General features: G+C 59.9%; 1 protein-coding gene across 6 annotated transcripts in view; it reads left to right on the top strand.

The window, feature by feature from the left end:
* The window catches only part of VAV2 (vav guanine nucleotide exchange factor 2), a 114,671-nt gene that overhangs the window by 82,483 nt on the left and 9,887 nt on the right, over positions 1-22,301 (top strand). For 2 of the 6 annotated variants that reach the window (XM_054174211.1, XM_054174215.1), the window contains exons 6-21: positions 1,324-1,338; positions 2,801-2,899; positions 4,145-4,213; positions 5,665-5,765; positions 7,745-7,844; positions 10,513-10,608; positions 11,906-11,974; positions 15,077-15,163; positions 17,511-17,596; positions 17,877-18,009; positions 19,092-19,106; positions 19,545-19,654; positions 20,351-20,452; positions 20,562-20,650; positions 21,716-21,732; positions 22,097-22,118. In XM_054174211.1, the coding sequence (XP_054030186.1) occupies positions 1,324-1,338; positions 2,801-2,899; positions 4,145-4,213; positions 5,665-5,765; positions 7,745-7,844; positions 10,513-10,608; positions 11,906-11,974; positions 15,077-15,163; positions 17,511-17,596; positions 17,877-18,009; positions 19,092-19,106; positions 19,545-19,654; positions 20,351-20,452; positions 20,562-20,650; positions 21,716-21,732; positions 22,097-22,118 (1,210 nt within the window). The remainder of the gene's footprint in view (positions 1-1,323; positions 1,339-2,800; positions 2,900-4,144; positions 4,214-5,664; positions 5,766-7,744; positions 7,845-10,512; positions 10,609-11,905; positions 11,975-15,076; positions 15,164-17,510; positions 17,597-17,876; positions 18,010-19,091; positions 19,107-19,544; positions 19,655-20,350; positions 20,453-20,561; positions 20,651-21,715; positions 21,733-22,096; positions 22,119-22,301) is intronic. The other 4 variants (XM_054174214.1, XM_054174216.1, XM_054174212.1 and 1 more) reach the window with 3 other exon arrangements.

Here is a 22,301-nt window from a genome sequence, read left to right as displayed (position 1 = left end):
CACATTCCCAGGGATGCTGCCCAAGGCCTTGGAGCTGTCTCCAGGCACTGGTGGCAGTGCCAAAGTCAACACAGCTGGCTGGCCACCAGCAGCTGCACTGTGTGCCAGCAGCTGCCAAAGCCCTTTGGCCCAGAACCTGCCCCTGGGGAAGGCTCTGGGGAGGGATTCCTGGCACAAATGGCAGAGCCAGGGGGAAGCTCCCACAGAGTGGGTGTCCAGCAGCTGGGGAGGGCAGGGGCAGGGCTGCCCCTCCACAACGTTTGCTGTGTTCTTGGATGTGCTGGGAAGTGGTGGAGCTGATGGCTCTGACTCCTCCTCCTCCCCTTCCTTGGGCCAGAGGCTGCTTTGCTTACAAGCACTGAGTGTGTGCCTGCAGCCCAAAGCCAGCCCTGGGCTGCAGCAGGAGCAGGGAGAGCAGCAGGGCAGGGAGGGGATTCTGCCTTCCCCTCTCCTCCTGTCTCCTCTTCCCCTCTCCTCCTGTCTCCTCTTCCCTTCTCCTCCTGTCTCCTCTTCCCTTCTCCTCCTGTCTCCTCTTCCCCTCTCCTCCTTTCTCCTCTTCCCCTCTCCTCCTGTCTCCTCTTCCCCTCTCCTCCTGTCTCCTCTTCCCCTCTCCTCCTGTCTCCTCTTCCCCTCTCCTCCTGTCTCCTCTTCCCCTCTCCTCCTGTCTCCTCTTCCCCTCTCCTCCTGTCTCCTCCTCCCCTCTCCTCCTGTCTCCTCTTCCCCTCTCCCCCAGTGCTGCATCCAGGTGTGGTACCCACAAGACAAGGAGGACATGGAACTGTTGAAGCAGGTCTGGAGGAGGCCACAAAGATGATCAGGGGGCTGGAGAGCCACCCCTGTGGGGACAGGATGAGGGAGTTGGGGCTGTTCAGCCTGGAGAAGAGAAGGCTCTGGGGAGACCTCAGAGCAGCCTTCCAGTACCTGAAGGGGCTCCAGGAGAGCTGGGAAGGGACTCTGGGCAAGGGCTGGGAGTGCCAGGACAAGGGGGAATGGATTGAAGCCTGAGGAGGGGAGACTGAGACTGGAGATGAGGAAGAAATTCTTGCCAAGGAGGGAGAGGAGACTCTGGCACAGGCTGCCCAGGGAGGCTGTGGCTGCCTCCTGCCTGGAGCTGTTCAGGGCCAGGCTGGATGAGGCCTGGAGCAGCCTGGGCTGGTGGGAGGTGTCCCTGCCCATGGCAGGGGGTTGGAACTGGCTGAGCTTTAAGCTCCCTTCCAACCCAAAGGCATTGTGTGAGTGTCAGTGTGTGTCAGCACCGGGATGTCTCGGAGCAGTGCCAAGGGGTTGATGCTAATTGGTCTCTTGTGTTTCTGCATGCTGCAGATCAGATACATGCAGGTAAGACCCTCTGACTCAAACACTGATTTCCATCCAGCTCTGAGAGCTCTTAAAGGATGCAGAAGGTGCCCATGGCTGTGCCTGGTGCACTGAACCCCCAGCTCTGAGCCACCTGCCCAGCTCAGAGCCTGCCCTGCCAGGTGCAGCTCTTCCCAAGGCTTCATTTCAGCTCTGCTCTGCAGAGGGCAGAGCCAGGAGAAGGGACCCCAGGAGCTGGGGCTCTAAGGGATGCAGAAGGTGCCCATGGCTGTGCCTGGTGCACTAAACCCCCAGCTCTGAGCCACCTGCCCAGCTCAGAGCCTGCCCTGCCAGGTGCAGCTCTTCCCAAGGCTTCTTTTCAGCTCAGCTCTGCAGAGGGCAGAGCCAGGAGAAGGGACCCCAGGAGCTGGGGCTTGGAGAGGAGCTGCCATTGTCAGCTCTGACCTCACACCACCAGAGCTGGCAGCCTAGCAGGGGATTTGTCTAAGTCTAACCTCTTGTGTATGACCCCATTCAGGCTCTGTTGTGGATTTCAGCTGAAGTTTAGGTAAATAAGTGTGGGGGAACCCCAGGCCTGAGCTCTCACTTAGGGCTTCCTGAGCTCAGGCTGCCTGGCAGCTCAGGCTGTGGTGCCTGCAACACCCCCAGCAAAGCAAGGCTTGGTGGCTGGGAACCTGCTGGCTGCTCCAGCCAGGGAGCTCCTCCTCACTGGGGAGGGGAGAAGAGATAACAGGAGGTAGGAGTTCCTAGGGAGAAATGAAGGATTTCTAGCAAGGAACTACACATTTCCAGGAAGGAGCTGAGAGAGCTTCCAGGAAGGAGCTGAGAGAGCTTCCAGGAAGGAGCTGAGAGAGCTTCCAGGAAGGATGCTGAGAGAGTTTCCAGGAAGGAGCTGAGAGAGCTTCCAGGAAGGAGCTGAGAGAGCTTCCAGGAAGGATCTTGAGAGAGTTGCCAGGAAGGATCTTGAGTGTTTCCAGGAAGGAGCTGAGAGAGTTGCCAGGAAGGATCTTGAGAGAGTTGCCAGGAAGGATCTTGAGAGAGTTTCCAGGAAGGATCTGAGAGAGTTTCCAGGAAGGATCTTGAGAGAGTTTCCAGGAAGGATCTGAGAGAGTTTCCAGGAAGGAGCTGAGAGAGTTTCCAGGAAGAAATTCTCCCCAGGCTGCCCAGGGAGGCTGTGGCTGCCTCCTCCCTGCAGGTGTTCAAGGCCAGGCTGGATGAAGCCCTGGGTACCCTGGGCTAGCAGGAGGTGTCCCTGCCCCTGGCATGAGATGATCTTGAAGGTCCCTTCCCACCCAGTGCAGTCCATGGTTCTCTGCCAAGCCAGTGCCAGCCCTCTCCTGGCTTCCCAGCCTGCTTCCTGGCTTCCCAGGCTGGTTGTTGCTTTGGGTTTTGCTGTCACCCAAAGCAGAAGTGGAGCTCTGCAGCTTGCTGGAGCCCTGAGCCTCTCCCCTGCCTGACCCTGAGCCTCTCCCCTGCCTTCCAGAAAATGGGAATGACAGAAGATGACAAAAGGAACTGCTGCTTGCTGGAGATCCAAGAAACAGAGGCCAAATACTACAAGACCCTTGAAGACATAGAAAAGGTGAGCAGCCAGCCAGCTCTGCTTGGCCCTCCGCCTTGCTCCTCAGCCCTTGAGCCTGCCCTGCTCTGGCTGTGGCAGCTCTCTCAGCCAGAGCTGGCAGATGTGGGGAGGCAGCCTCAGAAGGCTCTGTGGCCGTTCAGTGAGGCTTGGGCAGGCTGAGAGCTGGGCAGAGAGGAACCTAATGAGGGTCAGCAGGGATGAGTGCAGAGTCCTGCAGCTGGGAAGGAAGAATAAGCTGCAGCAGGACAGGTTGGGAGGAGAGCAGCCCTGGGGAGAGGGACCTGGGAGTGCTGGGGGGCAGCAAGCTCTGCCTGGGACAGCAATGTGCCCTGGGGGCCAAGAAGGCCAAGGGGATCCTGGGGGGCATTAGGAGTGTGGCCAGCAGAGCCAGGGAGGTTCTCCTTCCCCCTCTGCTCTGCCCTGCTGAGACCTCACCTGGAATACTGCATCCAGCTCTGAGCTGCCCAGCTCAGGAGGGAGAGGGATCTGCTGGAGAGAGTCCAAGAGAGGGCTCCAAGGATGCTGAAGGGACTGCAGCACTGCCTGGGGAGGAGAGGCTGAGAGTTCAGTCTGGAGAAGAGAAGGCTGAGGGGGGATCTGATCAATGTTTATCAATACCTGAGGGCTGGGGGTCAAGAAGGAGGGGACAGGGACAGGCTCTGCTCAGCTGCACCCTGGGATAGGGTAAGAGGCAATGGAGATAAACTCCAGCCCAGGATGTTCCACCTGGGGGTCTGTGGTGGCAGGTTAGACTTGATGGTCTTTGAGGTCTCTTCCAACCTTGGTGAGTCTGTGAACATGAGGAGGAACTTCTGCACTGAGAGGCTCACAGAGCCCTGGAGCAGGCTGCAGTGGAGCTAAACTCCAGCCCAGGAGGTTCCAGCTCACCATGAGGAGGAACTTCTGCACTGAGAGGCTCACAGAGCCCTGGAGCAGGCTGCAGTGGAGATTAGCTCCAGCCCAGGAGGTTCCAGCTCACCATGAGGAGGAACTTCTGCACTGAGAGGCTCACAGAGCCCTGGAGCAGGCTGCCCAGAGAGGTTGTGGAGTCTCCTCCCCTGCAGCCTTTCCAGCCCTGCCTGGATGTGTCCCTGTGTGACCTGCTTTAGGTGATCCTCCTCTGGCAGGGGGAGGTTGGCCTGGATGACCTCCAGAGGCCCCTTCCAACCCCTGGGTACCATTCTGTGACCTGAAACCTCTTCTCTCTCTCTTTCTTTCCCCCTCTTTCCCCTTTCCCTCTTGCAGAACTACATGAACCCCCTGAGGCTGGTGCTGACTCCCCAGGACATGGAAGCTATTTTCATCAATTTGGAGGTAACAGCAGCCCAGACAGCTTGGACCTCAGCCTCTGCTCTCCTCCTTGGCAGCTCAGCTGCCCCCCTGCTCCAGAGCAGAGCCTTCAGATTGGTGCTTCCAGCTGCAGAGCCTCAGCCCTGCATGTGCTGAGCAGCTTGAAGGCCTCTGAGGAGCTGTTCCTCTAAGACTCGAGTTTTAGAGCTGGGGATTAGATGAACTCTAGGTAGGAAAAGCCAGCTGGGTGTGGAGGCTGCCCCAGGGCTGCAGCTGTGTGGTTTAGCTGTGCTTGGAGCTGGTTTGGGCACACTGTGGCCAGTTTGGGGGCCCCCTCACTTCAAGAAGGGACATTGAGGTGCTGGGGTCCAGAGAAGGGCAACCAAGGTGGTCTGGAGAGCAGGGCTGGGGAAGGGTCTGGAGAGCAGGGCTGGGGAAACCAAGCTGGGGAAGGGTCTGGAGAGCAGGGCTGGGGAAGGGTCTGGAGAGCAGGGCTGGGGAAACCAAGCTGGGGAAGGGTCTGGAGAACAGGGCTGGGGAAACCAAGCTGGGGAAGGGTCTGGAGAACAGGGCTGGGGAAACCAAGCTGGGGAAGGGTCTGGAGAACAGGGCTGGGGAAACCAAGCTGGGGAAGGGTCTGGAGAACAGGGCTGGGGAAACCAAGCTGGGGAAGGGTCTGGAGAACAGGGCTGGGGAAACCAGGCTGGGGAAGGGTCTGGAGAACAGGGCTGGGGAAGGGTCTGGAGAGCAGGGCTGGTGGGGAGAGAACAGGTTGGGAGGAGAGCAGCTCTGTGGAGAAGGACCTGGGAGTGCTGGGAAGTGCTGGGGGTGTTGAGCCTGGGGAAGAGGAGGCTGAGGGAGACCTCCTTGCTCTCCGCAGCTCCCTGAAAGGAGGCTGCAGTGAGGTGGGGGTTGGGCTCTTCTCCTTAGTCTCAGGAGAGGAAATGGCCTCAAATTGTGCCAGGGGAGGGTTGGGTTGGAGACTAGGGAAAGTGTCTTTGCTGCAGGAGTGGTCAGGGATTGGCACAGGCTGCTCAGGGAGGTGGTGGAGTCCCCAGCCCTGCAACCTGTGGCCACTTTGGGGCCGTGGTTTGGTGGCCATGCTGGGGCTGGGCTGCTGGTTGGACTGGATGACCTTAGAGGCCTCTTCCAGCCTTAGTGATTGTGGAGCTTGGTCATCTCCTCCTCTCCACCCAGCCCTGCAAAAGGGGCTCGGAATGGCCATCCCGGGGCGCTCCTCCCTGTGGAGCTCCTGCCGGCCTTGCAGCCAGCTTGCTGCTGGCCCTTTGGGGCTGCAGCTCCCTAGAAGGACTGATTGCAGCTTAAAAAGCCCTCACACACATCCCCCCCGAGGTGAACGAAAGAAAGGCAGAGCCCCAGGAGTGCCTGCTGAGGTGGTGGCTGTGTCCCTCTCGGCTTTGTTTGCCCTCCGGCTCGGGCTGTGTTTGAAGCATCGATCGTTCCTTGCCTTTCAGGACCTCATTAAAGTGCACTTCAGCTTCCTGCGAGCCATTGATGTCTCGATGATGGCTGGGGGCAGCAGCCTGGCCAAGGTGTTCCTGGAATTCAAGGAGAGGTAACAGCAAACCTTGCTGTGTGGGCAGCGCCAGCCGGGCCGGGGCAGGGCTCCTGCGGGCAGGGCTCCTGGCTGAGCCTGCGCCAGGAGTGCCTGGAGGGGAAGGGAGGCTGAGAGCAGGGCTGGGGAGGAGCAGCTGGGGGAGGTTCAGCCTGGACAAGAGGAGGCTGAAGGGAGACCTCATTGCCCTCTACAGCTCCCTGAGAGGAGGTTGGAGCCAGCTGGGGGTTGGGCTCTGCGTCAGTGAGAGAACTCACAGCACTGTCAGGGTTGGAAGGGAGCTCAAGGATCGTTCAGTTCCAACCCCCCTGCCATGGGCAGGGACACCTCACACTACAGCAGGCTGCTCACAGCCACAAATGGCCTTTACTTACCCCAGGGCAAGTGTAGGTTGGCCATGAGGAGCAGTTTCATCCCCCAAAGGGTTGTCAAGCTCTAGCCCAGGCTGCCCAGGGCAGTGCTGGAGTCCCCATCCCTGGAGGGCTCTCTGCAGCTCTCTGAGGGCAGGTTGGAGCCAGCTGGGATTGGTCTCTTCCCTCGGGTGGCAAGCACCAGGACAAGAGGGAACCACCTCAATTGGCACCAGGGGAGGTTTAGGTTGGCCATGAGGAACAATTTCATCCCCAAAAGGGTTGTCCAGGCCTGGCCCAGGGCAGTGCTGGAGTCCCCATCCCTAAAGCCGTGGGGATGTGGTGCTGGGGGCCATGCTGCAGTGCTGGGTTAAGGGCTGGGCTTGATGAGCTGAAAGGTTTCTTCTTCTGCTCCCATGTGGGACTGGCTCTTGGCAGACTGAGCAGCCAGGCATGGGGCAGAGGGGACAGAGCTGAGATCAGGGCAGCTGTGGTGAGTCAGGAGGCAGTCAAACCTCCCTGACCCTCAGGGGCTCGTTCCATGTTGTCCTCCCATGCCGGCAGCAGGGGGGCTGTGGGCAGCTGGGGTGTCAGGGGGATGACTCCTTTGCAGGGGGAGGCTTTGCTCTGGCCAGATCAGCGTGGTGGCTCAGCCTTCAAAAGCTCCCATGGCTGGCACAGCCTCCTGTCCCTCGCCTGTGGCATGGGGAGCAAAAGCTCCAAGCCCCTTCCCCAGGCATCCTGTGCTGTGGCAGCTGCCGAGCAGGAGGACCCCCAGCAGCACCAAGAGAAGGTCGATGGCAGCCTTTAATATCCTTCAGTGGTGATCCAAGGCCTTGATTCAGTGTGGGAATGGTGCCAGGGGGTGACTTCAGTGGGATGAAAGCAGTGTCTAGACACAGCAATGCCAGGCAGGAGTCAGTCAGAAGCTCCAGCAGCTGCCACCTGCATTCCTAACACACTCTGGGGCCCCCAGGCCCAGCAGTGCTGCTGCCTCTTGCAGGATGATTTCTGGGTCAGAATAAACCCAACAGAAGAATGCAGAGAAAACATTCCTCAGAGTCACCCAGGTGGTGCTGAGCCTAACTCCCTGGCTTGGCCCCTTGCAGGCTGCTGCCATCCCAGTGCACACAGGGAGCAGGGGAAGGCACGTGGGAGGGCTGTGGAGGTGGCATTGCTCCCCTGGAAGGTCTTTCCCCCTTTTGTTCTGCTCTGCTGGAGACCTCACCTCCCATCCTGCCTCCAGGTCTGGGGTCCCCAGCAGCAGAAGGAGGACACAGAGCTGCTGGAGTGAGGCCAGAGGAGGCCACAAAGATGCTCCAAGGGCTGCAGCAGCTCTGCTGGGAGCACAGGCAGAGCACAGGGAGCTGGGGCTGTGCAGCTGGGCTCCTCTGGCCACTCTGCCCCCTCTGCTCATCTTGCTGGGCTCCAGCTCTGCCACGTGGCAATGCCTGAGGTGTCCAGGAGCCAGCAGCCAAAGGCTGTCAGGGCTTTGCTGGGTGGGTCTGGGCTTGGGGAGGGAAGAGCTGCTTGCCCCTCTGCCTTGCCTGGACATCAAGGGTCCAGATTCTTCCCCAGCAGGCTCTCCACAAGTGTGTCTGATGGAATCTCTGCTTTCCCCTCTCCCAGGCTGCTGATTTATGGCAAGTACTGCAGCCACATGGAGTATGCCCAGAACACCCTCAACCACCTCCTGGCCAACAGGGAGGATGTCAGGCAGAAGGTGGAGGTGAGTGGGCTGGGAGGGTCCAGGGTGAGTGCCCCTTCTCCCCCCTTGTCCTGGGCTTGCCTCAGCCCCTGTCCTGGCTTTGGAGAGGGCTGGCTGGGGCTGGGGAGTGGTGTGTTGGAGAGGTTTGGTTTAGCAGGGGGGATGTGGGGGTGAGGCTGTGGTGCCCAGAGAGGGAGCAAGGCTGGGGGGTGTCTTGTCCTGGTGTGGTGCAGCAGTGGCCCTGGCAGAGCTAAGTGGTGGCTGGGCCTGAGGAGCCCCCTCAGGGGCAGCTGAGGGAGCTGGGGGTGGTTAGTCTGGAGAAGAGGAGGCTGAGGGGAGACCTCACTTGCCTCTACACCTCCTGAGAGCAGGCTGGAGTGAGGTGGGGGCTGGTCTCTTCTCCCTAGGATCAAGTGATAGGAGGAGAGGAAATGAGCAGAAATTGTGCCAGGGGAAGGTTAGGTTGGAGACTGGGAACATTTTCTTGGCTGCAAGAGTGGCCAGGGCTTGGCACAGGCTGCCCAGGGGGCTGGTGGAGCCCCCATGCCTGGAGGGGTTCAAGAAGCACCATGGCACCTGGGGACAGGGTTGAGTGGCCATGGTGGTGCTGGGTTGCTGGCTGGACTCAATGACCTCAGAGGCCTTTGCCAGCCAAAAGAGTTCTGTGACTCTATGTTCTTAAAGGTCCTTTCCTCCCACAGTGATTCTGTGATCCCCTGCTAGGCTCTTCCACCTCCCCCCCTCAGCTCTGTCCACTCTCCCCCAGGTTTACCCAAGTTAAACCAAGCCAGGTGACTCCATTGGAGTGGGGCTGGCTGGGGGCAAAAACTCTCCTTTGAGTGGTGCAGGGAGACCCAAAGGCCCCAAACATCCCTGGGCCAGGAGCCTGGTGGCTTTCCAAGGTCAGGCACAGCCTGGGGGACAGGCAGAAGCCAGCCCCAAGTCCCCAGGGGTGGCCTGGACGAGTGTCCTGCCCTCCTTCCCCAGCATCAAGGCTTGGTGTAAGTAGGGGCTGAGCCCAAGGAGGCCTGGCAGGGCTGCAGTGGTGGAGCTGCTGTTGTCACCCAGCCTTAACTCCTGCTTTGCTCTTGATGCTAATCTGAGTTTGCTGGGCTGTCTCTCCACGTTTGCCTGGGCTGCTGCAAGCCTCTTTGGCTGCCCTGCAGCAGCAGCAGCCCAGCTCAGGGATGAAAATGCACTTAATGAGCTGCTCAGAGGGGCTTGCTGCATCTCCCATCAAGCCAGTGGCTGGAGCAGGCAGCTGCTCCTCTGCCTTGCCCTTTCCTCTTAGCTGCCCAAGCCCTGGGACAGGCTGTGCAGGGCAGGGGGAGGCCCCATTGCTGCTGGGGGTGTGGGGCTGAGGGGAGGGGGTGGGATGGAACGGGTTGGAATGGAATGGAATGGAATAGGATGGAATGGAATGGAATAGGATGAAATGGGATGGAATGGGATGGAATGGAATAGAATAGAATTAACCAGGTTGGAAAAGACCTTTGAGATCATCCAGTCCCAACCTCTCACCCAGCACCATCTGATCAACTAAACCATGGCACCAAGGGCCTCATCCAGGCTCTTTTAAAGCCCTTCCAGAGGTGGTGACTCCACCACCTCCCTGGGCAGCACATCCCCAGGGCCAATCTCTCTTGCTGGGAAGAATTTCTTCCTCACCTCCAGCCTAAACCTCCCCTGGCACAGCTTGAGACTCTGTCCTCTTGTTCTGGTGCTGCCTGCCTGGGAGAAGAGACCAACCCCCACCTGGCTACAACCTCCCTTCAGGCAGTTGCAGAGAGCAAGAAGGTCTCCCCTGAGCCTCCTCTTCTCCAGGCTAAGCAACCCCAGCTCCCTCAGCCTCTCCTCCCAGGGCTGTGCCCCAGACCCCTCCCCAGCTTTGTTGTTCCAGCAGCTCAACCTGGTTTCATAGAATCACAGCATGGTTGGAGGAGGAGGAGGAGGAGACTGAGTTATTGCTGGCAACACTGCCAAACCCCCTGCCCAGTGCCACCAGGGCTGCCCCCAGAAGGAAGATTGGCACTGGCACCCCCAGTGCCCCCAGAGCCCCATTCTCACTCCTGCAGGAGCAGCCCCACAGTAGGCTGCAGCAGCCCAGGGGGGGTTGGCCTCAGGGCTGCTGGCTCTGCCCCAGCACATCAGAGTCATGGAGTCAAGGAATGGGTTGGGCTGGAAGGGACCTCAAAGCTCAGCCAGTCCCAGTGCCACCCCCATGGGCAGGGACACCTCCCACCAGCCCAGCTTGCTCAAGGTCTCATCCAGCCTGGCCTGGAGCAGCTCCTTGGAGGGGGCATCCCCAGCCTCCCTGGGCAGCCTGTTGCAGTTTCCCCTCTCTGGCAGGAATTTCTTGCTGATCTCCTGTCTGCTCTACTCCCCTAACCATCTGCACAGCCCTTTACTCTTCCCTGTGCCTCTGGAACTGGGGGAGCCCAGGACTGGACCCTGTCCTCCAGATGAAGCCTCCCCAGGGCCGAGCAGAGAGGGAGGAGAACCTCCCTCAGCCTTCTGGCCCCGCTCTTGATGCCACCTCAGGATGCCATTGGCCTTCCTGCCCACCAAGCCACCTCTCTGGCTCATGGCCACCCTCTGGTCCCCCAGTGTAGCTTTGGAGGCAGCTCCTGGGTGGGGAGCAGCTGCCTTCCCCCAGCTGCTGCCCTGCTGATGTCTGCTTTCTCCCTAGGAGTGCACCCTGAAGGTCCAGGAGGGGAAGTTTAAGCTGCAAGACCTGCTGGTGGTTCCCATGCAGAGGGTTCTCAAGTACCACCTCCTGCTGAAAGTAAGTCCCTTCAGCTTTGCCCCTTCCCTGCCAGTCCTCTGCTGGAGCATCTTTCAGCTTTTCCCCTCAGTGGAGGAGGGAATTGGTGCCAAATGCACAGAGCAAGAAGCTGTTTTCCTTTCCCCTTCCCCTCCCTCCCCTCTTCTTCTTCTCCTCCCTTTCCAATGAAATAATTACAAGAGCTCCTTAACACCACACAGTGTTTGTGCTGCTCTTCAGCAGCAGAGTGACCCAGGGTAATTCTCCACTTGTTAGCCACAAGAGGCACTTAATGAATATCAAATCAGCTTGCATATAATCTGATTATCTGTGAAATTCCTTCCTGCAGCTGCCTGGAGCAGAGCAGCCCCAGCCCCTGGCATCCCCCCTGGCAGCAGCCATCCATTATGGGCCACAGCAACCCCAGGCAGTGCTCCAGGATGGGGGCAGAGTGGCTGGAAAGCAGCCAGGCAGAGAGGGACCTGGGGATAGTGGTTGATGGTAGGCTGAACATGAGCCTGCAGTGTGCCCAGGCAGCCAAGAGGGCCAAGGGCATTCTGGCCTGCAGCAGGAACAGTGTGGCCAGCAGGAGCAGGGAGGTCATTGTGCCCTGTGCTCAGCACTGCTCAGGCCACACCTTGAGTCCTGTGTCCAGCTCTGGGCTCCTCAGGTCAGGAAAGATGTTGAGCTGCTGGAAGGGGTCCAGAGAAGGGCAACAAAGCTGGGGAGGGGTCTGGAGCACAGCCCTGGGAGGAGAGGCTGAGGGAGCTGGGGTTGCTTAGCCTGCAGAAGAGGAGGCTCAGGGGAGACCTCATTGCTCTCTGCAACTCCCTGAAGGGAGGTTGCAGCCAGGTGGGGGTTGGTCTCTTCTCCCAGGCAAGCAGCACCAGAACAAGAGGACACAGTCTCAAGCTGTGCCAGGGGAGGTTTAGGCTGGAGGTGAGGAAGAAATTCTTCCCAGCAAGAGAGATTGGCCATGGGGATGTGCTGCCCAGGGAGGTGGTGGAGTCCCCATCCCTGGAGGTGTTTAGGAGGAGACTGGATGGGCTGCTTGGTGCCATGGGTTAGTTGCTTAGATGGTGTTGGGTGAGAGGTTGGACTTGATGATCTTGAAGGTCTCTTCCAACCTGGTCTGGTCTATTCTATTCTATCCCATTCCATCCCATTCTATTCTATCCCATTCCATCCCATTCTATTCCATCCCATCCCATCCCAGGGCTCAGAGCTTGCCCAGTGCAGGCAGGGGCTGGGCAGCATTCCCAGCACTGCCAAGTTCTTTCCCTTTGCCTTTGTCTGAGTTGCTCTCTCTGCCTTCCAGGAGCTGCTCAGCCACTCCTCGGACCGGCCAGAGAAGCAGCAGCTGAAGGAGGCTCTGGAAGCCATGCAGGTACCAGGAGGGTGAGGAGGCTGTGCTGGGCTTGCAACAGGGCCAGGAGGGAGGAAAACAAAGGATGGAAAACTGATCCCACAGCCCAAGGGAAGGCAGCAACTCCTCTGGGAGAGGAGGGAGTGTGTGCTCACAGAGCCACAGAGTGGTTTGTGCTGGGAGGGACCTTTGAGGCTCATCCAGTCCAAGCCCTCTGCAGTCAGCAGGAGCATCTGCAACCAGGCTGCTCAGAGCCCCAACCAACCTGACCTGCACAGGGCAGGGGGCAATGGGCACCAGCTGGAACCCCAGGAGGTTTCCAGCTGAACAGGAGGAGGAACTTGTTTGGTGTGAGGCTGCTGGAGGCCTGGAGCAGGCTGTGGAGCCTCCTGCTCTGCAGAGCTCCCAAAGCCAGCTGGGAGCTGTGCTCCTGGGCAAGCTGCTGGGGGTGCCCTGCTGGGGCAGGGGGGGGTTGGACTGGGTGATCCCTTGCACCCCCTCCGTGCTGGCATTCTGTGCACACACTGAGGCTGTGCTGCAGGCTCAGCACTTGTTGCAGGCAGCTGCCTGCAGCCAGCAGGGAGGTTTCTCCCTTGCATTCCACCCCTGCCCCGCAGGTGCAGCTCAGACTGTGCTGGGTTCAGCAGCACTGCTTGCTCCTAACTGGTCTGTAAGCCAAAGCTTAACTGCCCAGTCATGTCTCTCACCCCCAGCCCAGCCTCTCTGGCTGCTGGGCAGCAGGGCTTGAAGGGGAAGAGCTGGGGGGGGTGGGGGTGGGGTGTGAAAACCCTGCAGCCAGAGCTACATCTCCCAAAGGAATTCACTTCCCATGCATTTGGCCACAGGTTGTTGTCTGAGCTACAAGAGGGAGATTTAGGCCAGAGAGGAGGAAGAGCTCACCCTGCTCTGCTGAGAGCCCACCACAAATCCTCTCTGCAGTCCTGCTGCCAGCTGCAGCTCCAGGCTGCAGCTCCCATGCTGTGCCTTTGGGTGGCAGGGCAAGGGGGTGATGCTTTCAAGGTCAAAGAGGGAGGCTTAGGCTAGAAAGAAGGAAGAGAGGGTGGTGAGCCCCTGGCCCAGGCTGCCCAGAGAGCTGGGAGCTGCCCCATCCCTGGACCCACCCCAGCTGAGGTTGTTTGGGGCTCTGAGCAGCCTGCTCTGGTTGGGGATGTCCCTGCTGGCTGCAGGGGGGTTGCACTGGGTGGGCTTGAAAGCTCCCTCCCACCCCAGACCAGCCTGGGATTCTAAATGCTCCAGGGGGCAAAGCAAGTTCCCAGTCACAGCCCAGAGCCCCCAGAGCTGGTTTGCCTCCCAGAGTCAGAGCTGGTTGGGTGGGAAGTGCCCTCTGAGACCACCCAGTCCAACCCCACACCAGCGTGGCCATCAACCCTCCCTCCCCAGGGGCCATGGCTAGAGGCTTTCCTGACCCCCTCCAGGGCTGGGGACTCCACCACCTCCCTGGGCAGCCTGTGCCCATCCCTGCAGCGGAGAATTTCCTTCCTGACCTCCACCCTAACCCTCTCCTGTCATGCTCCCTCCTGGGGGCTTGCTTCCCCTTTGCAGAGGGGATGGCCTGGCTGGCAGGAGGGGAGAAGGGGGGAGAAGAGGCTCAGGAGGATGCAGCTGCATAAAGCTTTTGGTCTTGTCACTCTCCATAACCATCCCTGCCCCCCTCCTGCTGGGCTCCTGGCTGAGCTTCCCGATATTGTCATGCAGATTGGTGCTGATCAGCTGTGATTAACCCTTCTGCTGGGGGGGGAGGCTGAGGCAGGGCTGACCTCGAGGGGATGCCTTCAATAAACAAAATCCCCTGGTCAGATTTAATCCAAGCTGACAAGAGCTGTTGTGGAGGACAAGGGGGCAGGGAGCAGAGAGGCAGCCAACAGGCACTGGAAATCCTCTGGGAGGGTGGAAGAAGTCGTTTAGAGGGCAGGGATGGAGCTGCCCTGGCTTTGGGGGGGGGCAGAGCCTGGGGAAGGAGGGAGATATGCAGGGCAGAGCAAACCCCATCAAGGGTGGCCTTGTGCCTTTGGGTGGTGGGAGACCAGAGGGCCATAGAATTGGTGGGAAGAGGCCTCTGAGGTCATCCAGTCCAACCAGCAACCAACCCCCCCATGGCCACTGAACCCTGGCCCCAGGTGCCATGGCCACAGGCTTCTTGAACCCCTCCAGGGCTGGGGACTCCACCACCCCCCTGGGCAGCCTGTGCCAACCCCTGACCACTCTGGCAGCAAAGAGATTGTTCCTGATCTCCAACCTGAGCCTGCCCTGGCCATTTCCTCTCCTTCTCTCACCTGGTCCTAGGAAGAAGAGACCAACTCCCTCCTCACTGCAGCCTCCTTTCAGGGAGCTGCAGACAGCAATGAGCTCTCCCCTCAGCCTCCTCTTCTCCACACCAAACACCCCCAGCTCCCTCAGCTGCTCCTCCCCAGCCCTGTCCTCCAGACCCTTCCCCAGCTTGGTTGCCCTCCTCTGGACCTGCTCCAGCCCCTCCATGCCCTTCTTGGAGTGAGGAGCCCAAAACTGAACCCAGGATCCCTGGTGTGCCCTCCCCAGCACTGATGCTGGAGGCCCAGAGGTGTTGGAGCCAGGGGGGGTCACTTGGGAGGACAGAACTTGAGCATCCCATGGCCCTCCCCTGCTCAGGAGTGACCCAGAGCACCCAAGGAGGTCAGCTGGAGGCCAGCAGGACAGAGCCAGGTGGGAAATGTTGTTCAGAGCTGCAGGAGTGTGGCCAGGGCAGTGGTTTTACAGGCATGGATGTTCTGCCAGCAGAGGCTGGTGCACAGCTTCTGCATCCAGAGGGGGGGCTGAAGGGAGTGGAGGTGATGAGAGCTGGGAAGGAGGAAGGCTGCTGCTGGGACAGAGGAGCAGAGGCTTGGGGCTGGCTGCTCCCCCTGGCCTGGCTTTGCTGTGCTGCTCTGGGCTCATTCATTGCCATCTTCTGGGAAGTGCTCACAACTGCAGCTGCTGCCTGGCTCAGCACTGCAGGCACCAAAGGATGTGGGCAGGGAGTCCTGGGCTGCCCCTCGAGCCCTGCCCTCGGGGAGCAGGGTCCTGCACTTTGCTGCTCTGATGAGGGCCTCTGGGCCAGGAAGATGACCAACTGCCTTTGCTTTGCAGGACTTGGCCATGTACATCAATGAAGTGAAGAGGGACAAGGAGACCCTCAAGAAAATCAGTGAGTTTCAGAGCTCCATAGAAAACCTGGTGAGTTGGAAGCTCCTCTTGCTCCCAGCTGGGACTTGCAGTCACATCCTGCTTGGGGTTTGCTTGGTTTGTCTTTTCTCCTGAGCATTTGCTAGCCAGGAAGGTTCCCTGCAGGTTTGGGCCCTCCCTGAGCATGGGCAATGCTTTTGCTGATGGTCCTGAGGGGCTTTGCTACCTGACACAAACTGATTTGGCCAGCTTGGGCTCGATGAGCCTTGAGGTCTTTTCCAACCTTATTGATTCTGTGGTTCTCCCTCTCTGCTCCTCTCTGCTGAGACCTCACCTGGAGCTCTGGGTCCAGTTCTGCAGCCCCCAGCACAGGAAGGGTCTGGAGGGGCTGGAAGGTGTCCAGAGAAGGGCCAGGAGGAGCAGAGGGCTGGAGCTGCTCTGCTGTGAGCACAGCCTGAGGGAGTTGGGGTTGTGCAGGCTGGAGAGGAGAAGGCTCCCAGGAGACCTAATTGTGGCCTTCCAGGATCTGCAGGGGGCTCCAAGAAAGCTGGGGAGGGACTTTTGAGGGTGTCAGGGAGGGATAGGACTGGGGGGGATGGAGCAGAACTAGAAATGGGGAGATTGAGATTGGCTGTGAGGAAGAAGTTGTTGCCCAGGAGGGTGGTGAGAGCCTGGCACAGGCTGCCCAGGGAGGTGGTGGCAGCCTCCTGCCTGGAGGTGTTTGCAGCCAGGCTGGAGGTGGCTGTGAGCAACCTGCTGTGGTGTGAGGTGTCCCTGCCCATGGCAGGGGGTTGGAGCTGGCTGAGCCTTGAGCTCCCTTCCAACCCTGATTCTGTGATCTCCTCCTGCTTGCTGGAGGCTGGAGAAGTCCAAATGCTGCCTGACATGAGCCCTGCTCCCAGCCCAGCCCTGCTCCCAGCCCAGCCCTGCTCCCAGCCCTGCTCCCAGCCTGGCTTCCCTTGGGGCTGTTGCACTGGAAGTGTTTCTCCACGTTGTGAGTGCAGGGTGGACCTCAGCATCCCCCACTCTGCTACCTGCTTGCTCTTTCTAGTGAGCTGCCTTTTGCTGCTGAGGGGTTCCCTGCTTGTGCTTGCACTTGGAGGTGTCCCAAGGCCTGTTTGGAGGAGCAGGGCCCAGAGGATAATCTAAACCTAATCCCCCCAAATCCCAATCAGCTATTTTCAGGAGCCCCTCATCCTGCAGGCTCCAGAGGCAGCAAAGCCTTGCTGCCATTGCTGTGCACCAGCCCAGGCTGTGCAGCCTGTGGCCCCTTTCAGCCCTGGGGAAGCTAATTAATTGATATTGAGTGACAATGTTCAGGCTAATGAGCTTTTCTTCTTCCCCACTCTGGCTGGAGGGTGGCAGGGGGAGGGCTGGGCAGCTGGGGGTGCAGCTGCTCCCCTGTCAGGCTTTGTGCTGGGGGAATGCAAGGTGGAAGCTGACACCTGAGATGATGCAGAGAGAGGATGGTTGGAGGGAAGGGAGCTCTGGGGATCACCCAGTCCAAGCCCTCTGCTCCAGCAGGGCACCCCCAGCAGCTTGGCCAGGAGGGGTTGGAAGCTCTGCTGCAGAGCAGGAGACTCCACAGCCTCCCTGGGCAGCCTGCCCCAGGCCTCCAGCAGCCTCACACCAAGGAAGTTTCTCCTCCTGTTCAGCTGGAACCTCCTGGGTGCCAGGTTGTGGTCCCTGTCCCTTGTCCTGTCCCTGGGCACCACTGAGCAGAGCCTGGCCCCAGCCTCTTGCCCCCCAGCCTTTAGCTCTTGCTGAGCAGTGCTCAGCTCCCCTCTGGGGCTGCTCTGCTGCAGGCTCTCAGCCCCAGGGGCTCTCAGCCTTTGCTCCTCACAGAGCTGCTCCAGGCCCTTTGTAGCCTCCTCTGGACTCTCTCCAGCAGTTTCCAGTTTCTCTTGAACTGGGGAGTCCAGAACTGACCCCAGTCCCCCAGCTGTGGCCTCAGCAGAGCAGAGGAGGAGAACCTCTCTTGAGCTCCTGGCCACACTCTCCTTTCTGTGCCCAGCCCCTGCAGTGCTGGTCCAGGGTGGGACTGGAAACTGCAGGAGCTCTTGTGGTGGAGAAGCCTCTGGAAAATGGCTTGGTTTGAGGGCTCCCAGCTGGGATCTGCATCCCCAGCCTTGCAAAAAAGGCTTTGCCTGCTGAGCTTTGCCCTGGGAGGGCAGTGCAGGAGCTCCAAGGGATCTCCCATGGTCCTGATGCCAGAGCCTCGCTCAGCTCCAGGCATCATCCCTCGCTGAGCACGATGCTGCTCCCAGGAGTTCCAGCAGCTGGGGGCAGGGCTGGAGGGGATTCCCCCACTGATCTGGGGCAGGTTTGGGTTTCCAGCTCTCCAGGGCATCATCCCAGGCCTGGCTGCAGCTCTCATGCCCTGCTTTGCTTCCTGCAGCAAGTGAAGCTGGAGGAGTTTGGGAGGCCGAAGATCGATGGCGAGCTGAAGGTTCGCTCCATCGTCAACCACACCAAGCAGGACAGGTGAGCAAGCAGCAGCAGGCAGAGCCCTCCCCAGCCTCAGTGGTCCCTTCCCTAGGTGAGCAAGCAGCAGCAGGCAGAGCCCTTCCCAACCTCAGTGCTCCCTTCCCTTGGTGATTCCTCCTCCTGCTCCTTTCTCCAATCGCTGCCTGGAGTCCACCCCGGCTGTGATCTCGGAGCTGCGCTGCAGAGCATCTCCAGCTGCTTCCCCCCCTCCAGGGAGGGCTGAGAGGAGAGGGAGGCCTGAGTGTGGGCTCCTTGTTGCTGTGCTTGCTTTGGGCAGGTACTTATTTCTGTTTGATAAAGTGGTGATTGTCTGCAAGAGGAAAGGCTACAGCTATGAGCTGAAGGAGATCATCGAGCTGCTCTTCCACAAGATGACCGACGACCCCATGAACAACAAGGACATCAAGAAGGTAGCAGGGGCAGGGCTCAGCTCTGCTGCAGAGCATTTGGGGGCCTCTCCTAGGGCAGGACCTTCCCATCAGCCCTTCATAAACAGAAAGAGGGCTTGGTAGGAAGAGCTGCTGGGCCCTGGGGGCAGCCTCGCAGAGCGCACTGGGAGAGGTTTGCTAACGTGGGGCAGGGCTCGAGCCTCGACCTCCCTCCTTGGAAAACAGCCCTGGCATGGATGGTGTTAGGAGAGAGGAAGCTGCTCCCTGGTTTCTGGCCCACCAGCTGGGAGCTAAAGTCAGCTGGGAGAGGAGGTCAGGCAGGGGGAAGGTCCATCTGGGATGCTTATGGTCCCACAGGCCGTGGGGTGGAGGCACCTGGAAAGGCAGCGTGGAGGCTGCCTGCCAGGGCTGGCACTCAGAGCACTGGGGGAGCACCACTGTGCTGCTGGCTTGGGGCTCAACCCTGGAGGGAAACCTCCCAGCTGTCTGTTTAGCAGGCAGCCATCAGCTTAATCCCAGAACCATTTGGGCTGGGAAAAGCCCTCCAAGGCCATCCAGTCCATCAGCAGCCCAGCACCACCATGGCCACAGTTTCCTGACCACCTCCAGGGCTGGGGACTCCACCACCTCCCTGGGCAGCCTGTGCCAGTCCCTGACCACTCTTTGCTGTGAAGCACTTTTCCCAGTCTCCAACCTAAGCCTCCCCTGGCACAGTTTCAGGCCATTTCCCCTCATTCTACCACCTCATCTTGGAGGGAAGAGCTCAACTCCCACCTCGCTCCAACCAGCTTTCAGGGAGCTGTGGAGCTCTCCCCTCAGCCTCCAGGCTCAACCCCCCAGCTCCCTCAGCTGCTCCTCCCCAGCCCTGCTCTCCAGACCCTTCCCCAGCCTGGCTGCCCTCCTCTGGACCTGCTCCAGCCCCTCCATGCCCCAGTAACCCACTGACAATCCCCTTGGATGCCCTGGGAAGAGCTCTGGTGTGGATGGGAGGAGCGTCAGTGGGCTGAGCGTGGCTGATTCTGCCACGGGGGTGCTGCAGAGGTGCTGCTGGCTTTGTGTTCTAACCCAAATGTGTTTCCACTTTGCTCTCCTGTGCTTTCCAGTCTCATGGGAAGATGGTAAGCAGAGCACTCAGCTTCTTTCCTCCCTCTCTTTTGCTGTGTGGGGCTCTAATGAGGCAGGCAGGACATATGTGCAGTGGGCAGGTCAGATGCTGCTCCTGGGCTGTCAGTTGCTGTCAAGGAGAGGGAGAGACAATGGCCAGGGGGGGATCCAGTGGAGCAGAAAACCAATGTGAGTTGTCTCATCTGCCACCACAAACTGCTGCCTGGCCTCAGTGAGCAGCACCAAGCTGGTTCAGGCAGCATCAGCTGTCCTGTGGTGGAGGAGCAGGGTGGCCTCCATCCTCTCTCCCTTTGCCAGGGGTCAGTGGGGCTGCAGCAGGAGGGATGGGGCAGGCCCTGAGAGCAGTTGTGAGGACAGCCTGAGTGGAAGTGAGATGTGTGCTGCTGCTGCTGCTGCTGAGGTGCCAGCAGCTCTCTCCTTTCCTCTTGCAGTGGTCATATGGCTTCTACCTAATCCACCTCCAGGGGAAGCAGGGCTTCCAGTTCTTCTGCAAGACAGAGGAGATGAAGAGGAAATGGATGGAGCAGTTTGAGATGGCAATGTGAGCACTGAGTGGCTGCTCCAGCAGCTTGCCAGGCCTGGGGGAGCAGTGTCTGGCACCAGCAGCTGGCTGGAGACCACCTCTGGTAGCAGAGCCTTTGGTGGGGGAGCTCAGGAGGGCTCTGCTGGAGGGGTCCCTGCTGTGCAAAGGGAGCTTGGGTCCAGCAGGACATCATCTCCCCTGAGCATCTGCACCCAAGCACGGCTGGCACAGCTCTGCAGGGCTGTCAGAGCGGGTGTGCAGCCCCTGGGGCTGCAGGAAGGGCTTGCTGCCTCTGCAGGGAGCTGGTCCTGAGCAGAGCAGGACTTGGCCTCCACGCTGGCAGGTCCTGGCTGATGGTTGACTCAGGCAAGGGCCAAATCCAGGGGGGGAGGTTGACCCAGGAGGCAGGGAGGTTCTCCCAGGGGGGAGGGAGGGTGTCCCAGGGGGGAGGGAGGTTGTCCCAGGAGGGAGGGAGGTTGTCCCAAGGGGGAGGGAGGTTGCCCCAGTGGGGAGGACCCCAGGGGAAGGTTGCTGAGCACAGTCCTCCCTCTGCAGAGCCAAGCCCTGAGCCCCCTGTCACACTTGGTTGTGCTCCTGCCCCAGTGGCTTCCCAGGGGAGACTGCAGAGCCAGCAGCAGCTGCTGTGGCAGGTCAGGAGCACAGCCTGGCTGCTGGGGGCAGGCTGATAAAGCCCTCCCTGGTCCTCCCCCTCAGGTCCAACATCAAACCAGAGAAAGCCAATGCAAACCACCACAGCTTCCAGATGTACACCTTTGAGAAGACCACCAACTGCAAGGCCTGCAGGATGTTCCTGAGGTGAGCAACCCCCAGGCAGCTTCTCCACACCTCCCAGGGCAGCACAGCAGGGGCAGCATCCCAACAAGCTGAGGCTGAATCAGGACTCTTCTGACTTCTCTTTGTGCAGAGGAACCTTCTACCAGGGCTATCTCTGCCCCAAGTGTGGAGCAGGTGCTCACAAGGAGTGCTTGGAGATCATTCCTCCCTGCAAGATGGGTGAGTGAGCCCCACACCAGCAGCAGCTTGTGCCAGGGAGGGGAAGGGCTGTGAAGGAGCTGAGGAGTTTGTTCTGCAGAGCACTGATGGTTGGCAATGCACAGCAGCATCCAAGTGCAGAGGCAGGGAGTGGTTGGGCTTGGAAGGGATCTTCAAAGGTCACCCAGACCAACCCCCCTGGCATGGACAGGGACATAGAACCATGGAATTGTCAGGGCTGGAAGGGGCCTCAAGGCTCAGCCAGTCCCAACCCCCCTGCCATGGCCAGGGACACCTCACACCACAGCAGGTTGCTCACAGCCACCTCCAGCCTGGCTGCAAACACCTCCAGGCAGGAGGCTGCCACCACCTCCCTGGGCAGCCTGTGCCAGGCTCTCACCACCCTCCTGGGGAACAACTTCTTCCTCACAGCCAATCTCAATCTCCCCACTTCTAGTTTTGCTCCATCCCCCCCAGCCCTATCCCTCCCTGACACTCTCTAAAGTCCCTCCCCAGCTTTCCTGGAGCCCCCTGCAGACCCTGGAAGGCCACAATGAGGTCTCCTGGCAGCCTTCTCCTCTCCAGACTCTCTCAGTTCTATCCTCATAGCAGAGAGGGCATCCCCAGCCTGCCTGGGCAGCCTGCTCTTCAGCAGCAGCTGTTGGTCACTGGAGGTCCATGCCAGGCATCACACTTCCAGAGAGGAGAGACCTCCCTGCCAGACCCCAAGCACCTCAGAGTGCAGCAAGGAGATGCTCTCTGTGCTCTGAACTTGGCACTCTCCTCTGCCCACCTGGGGCTGAGCCCTGCTGGCACAGGCAGGTTCTGGGGCTGGGGAATGGGTGGAGGAAGCAACCAAATCACAGAACTAACTTCATGCAAGTGAGGAAATGTCCCTGCCTGGCTCCAGTCCACCCTCAGCTCCTGCCCAGCAGGCTGATGGCTCAGGGCAGCCCAGCCTTGTGCTTCCTCCACCATCACCAGGCTCTGCTGCTGGTTCCTTGGCACTCCCAGCATCAAGGCAGGCAGCAAATGGGCTTTGTGGCCTGCTCAACTTAACCTCTTGCTTCACCCTTTCTCTTGCAGGCTCCTCAGCAGACCAGGTATGTTGTCTGAAGGCCCCCAGCCCCTTCCCTGCCTTGGGCAGAGCCTGTGTCCTGGCTCAGGCTGGGTGTGAGCAGCCCTTGGGAAGAGCCAGCACTGCCCCTGGGGGTCCCAGCAAGCTGGGGAGGGGGCAGACTTGGGGAGCAGAGGCTGCTTCTCCAGCCCCAGCCTGGCCCCAGCTGAGCAGCACCACAGCCCTTGAGGGGTGCCAGCACCCACCTGGGGGAAGCACCCCGGGGTGGGGAGGTGCCAGGGGAGGGTCCAGGGCAGGGTTTCTCATCCCAGTGCCTTCAGCTGGGGGCTCCTGGAGGGTGCTGAGACTGCCATGTCCTCATGGAGGCTTTTTTCCCTCTCTCTCTGCAGGATTCACTGGGTGCTGGACCTGGTAAGACCATCCCTGTGTTGCAAGGGGGAAGCAGCTAGAGAAAGCATCTTGCTTGTGCCTGCTGTGGGCCCTGGCATGGAGCAGGCTGCAGGGGAAGCTCCCTCTGAAACCTGAGAGGAGCATTAGCAGGCAGTGGGGCCCTGAGGTCCCCTCTGTCCCTGCAGCAGCTTGGGTCTCCTGCAG

The sequence above is a fragment of the Dryobates pubescens genome, chromosome 29, assembly GCF_014839835.1.
Source record: "Dryobates pubescens isolate bDryPub1 chromosome 29, bDryPub1.pri, whole genome shotgun sequence".
In the NCBI taxonomy this organism is placed as follows: domain Eukaryota; kingdom Metazoa; phylum Chordata; class Aves; order Piciformes; family Picidae; genus Dryobates; species Dryobates pubescens.
This window is presented reverse-complemented; position numbering and strand designations above follow the sequence as displayed.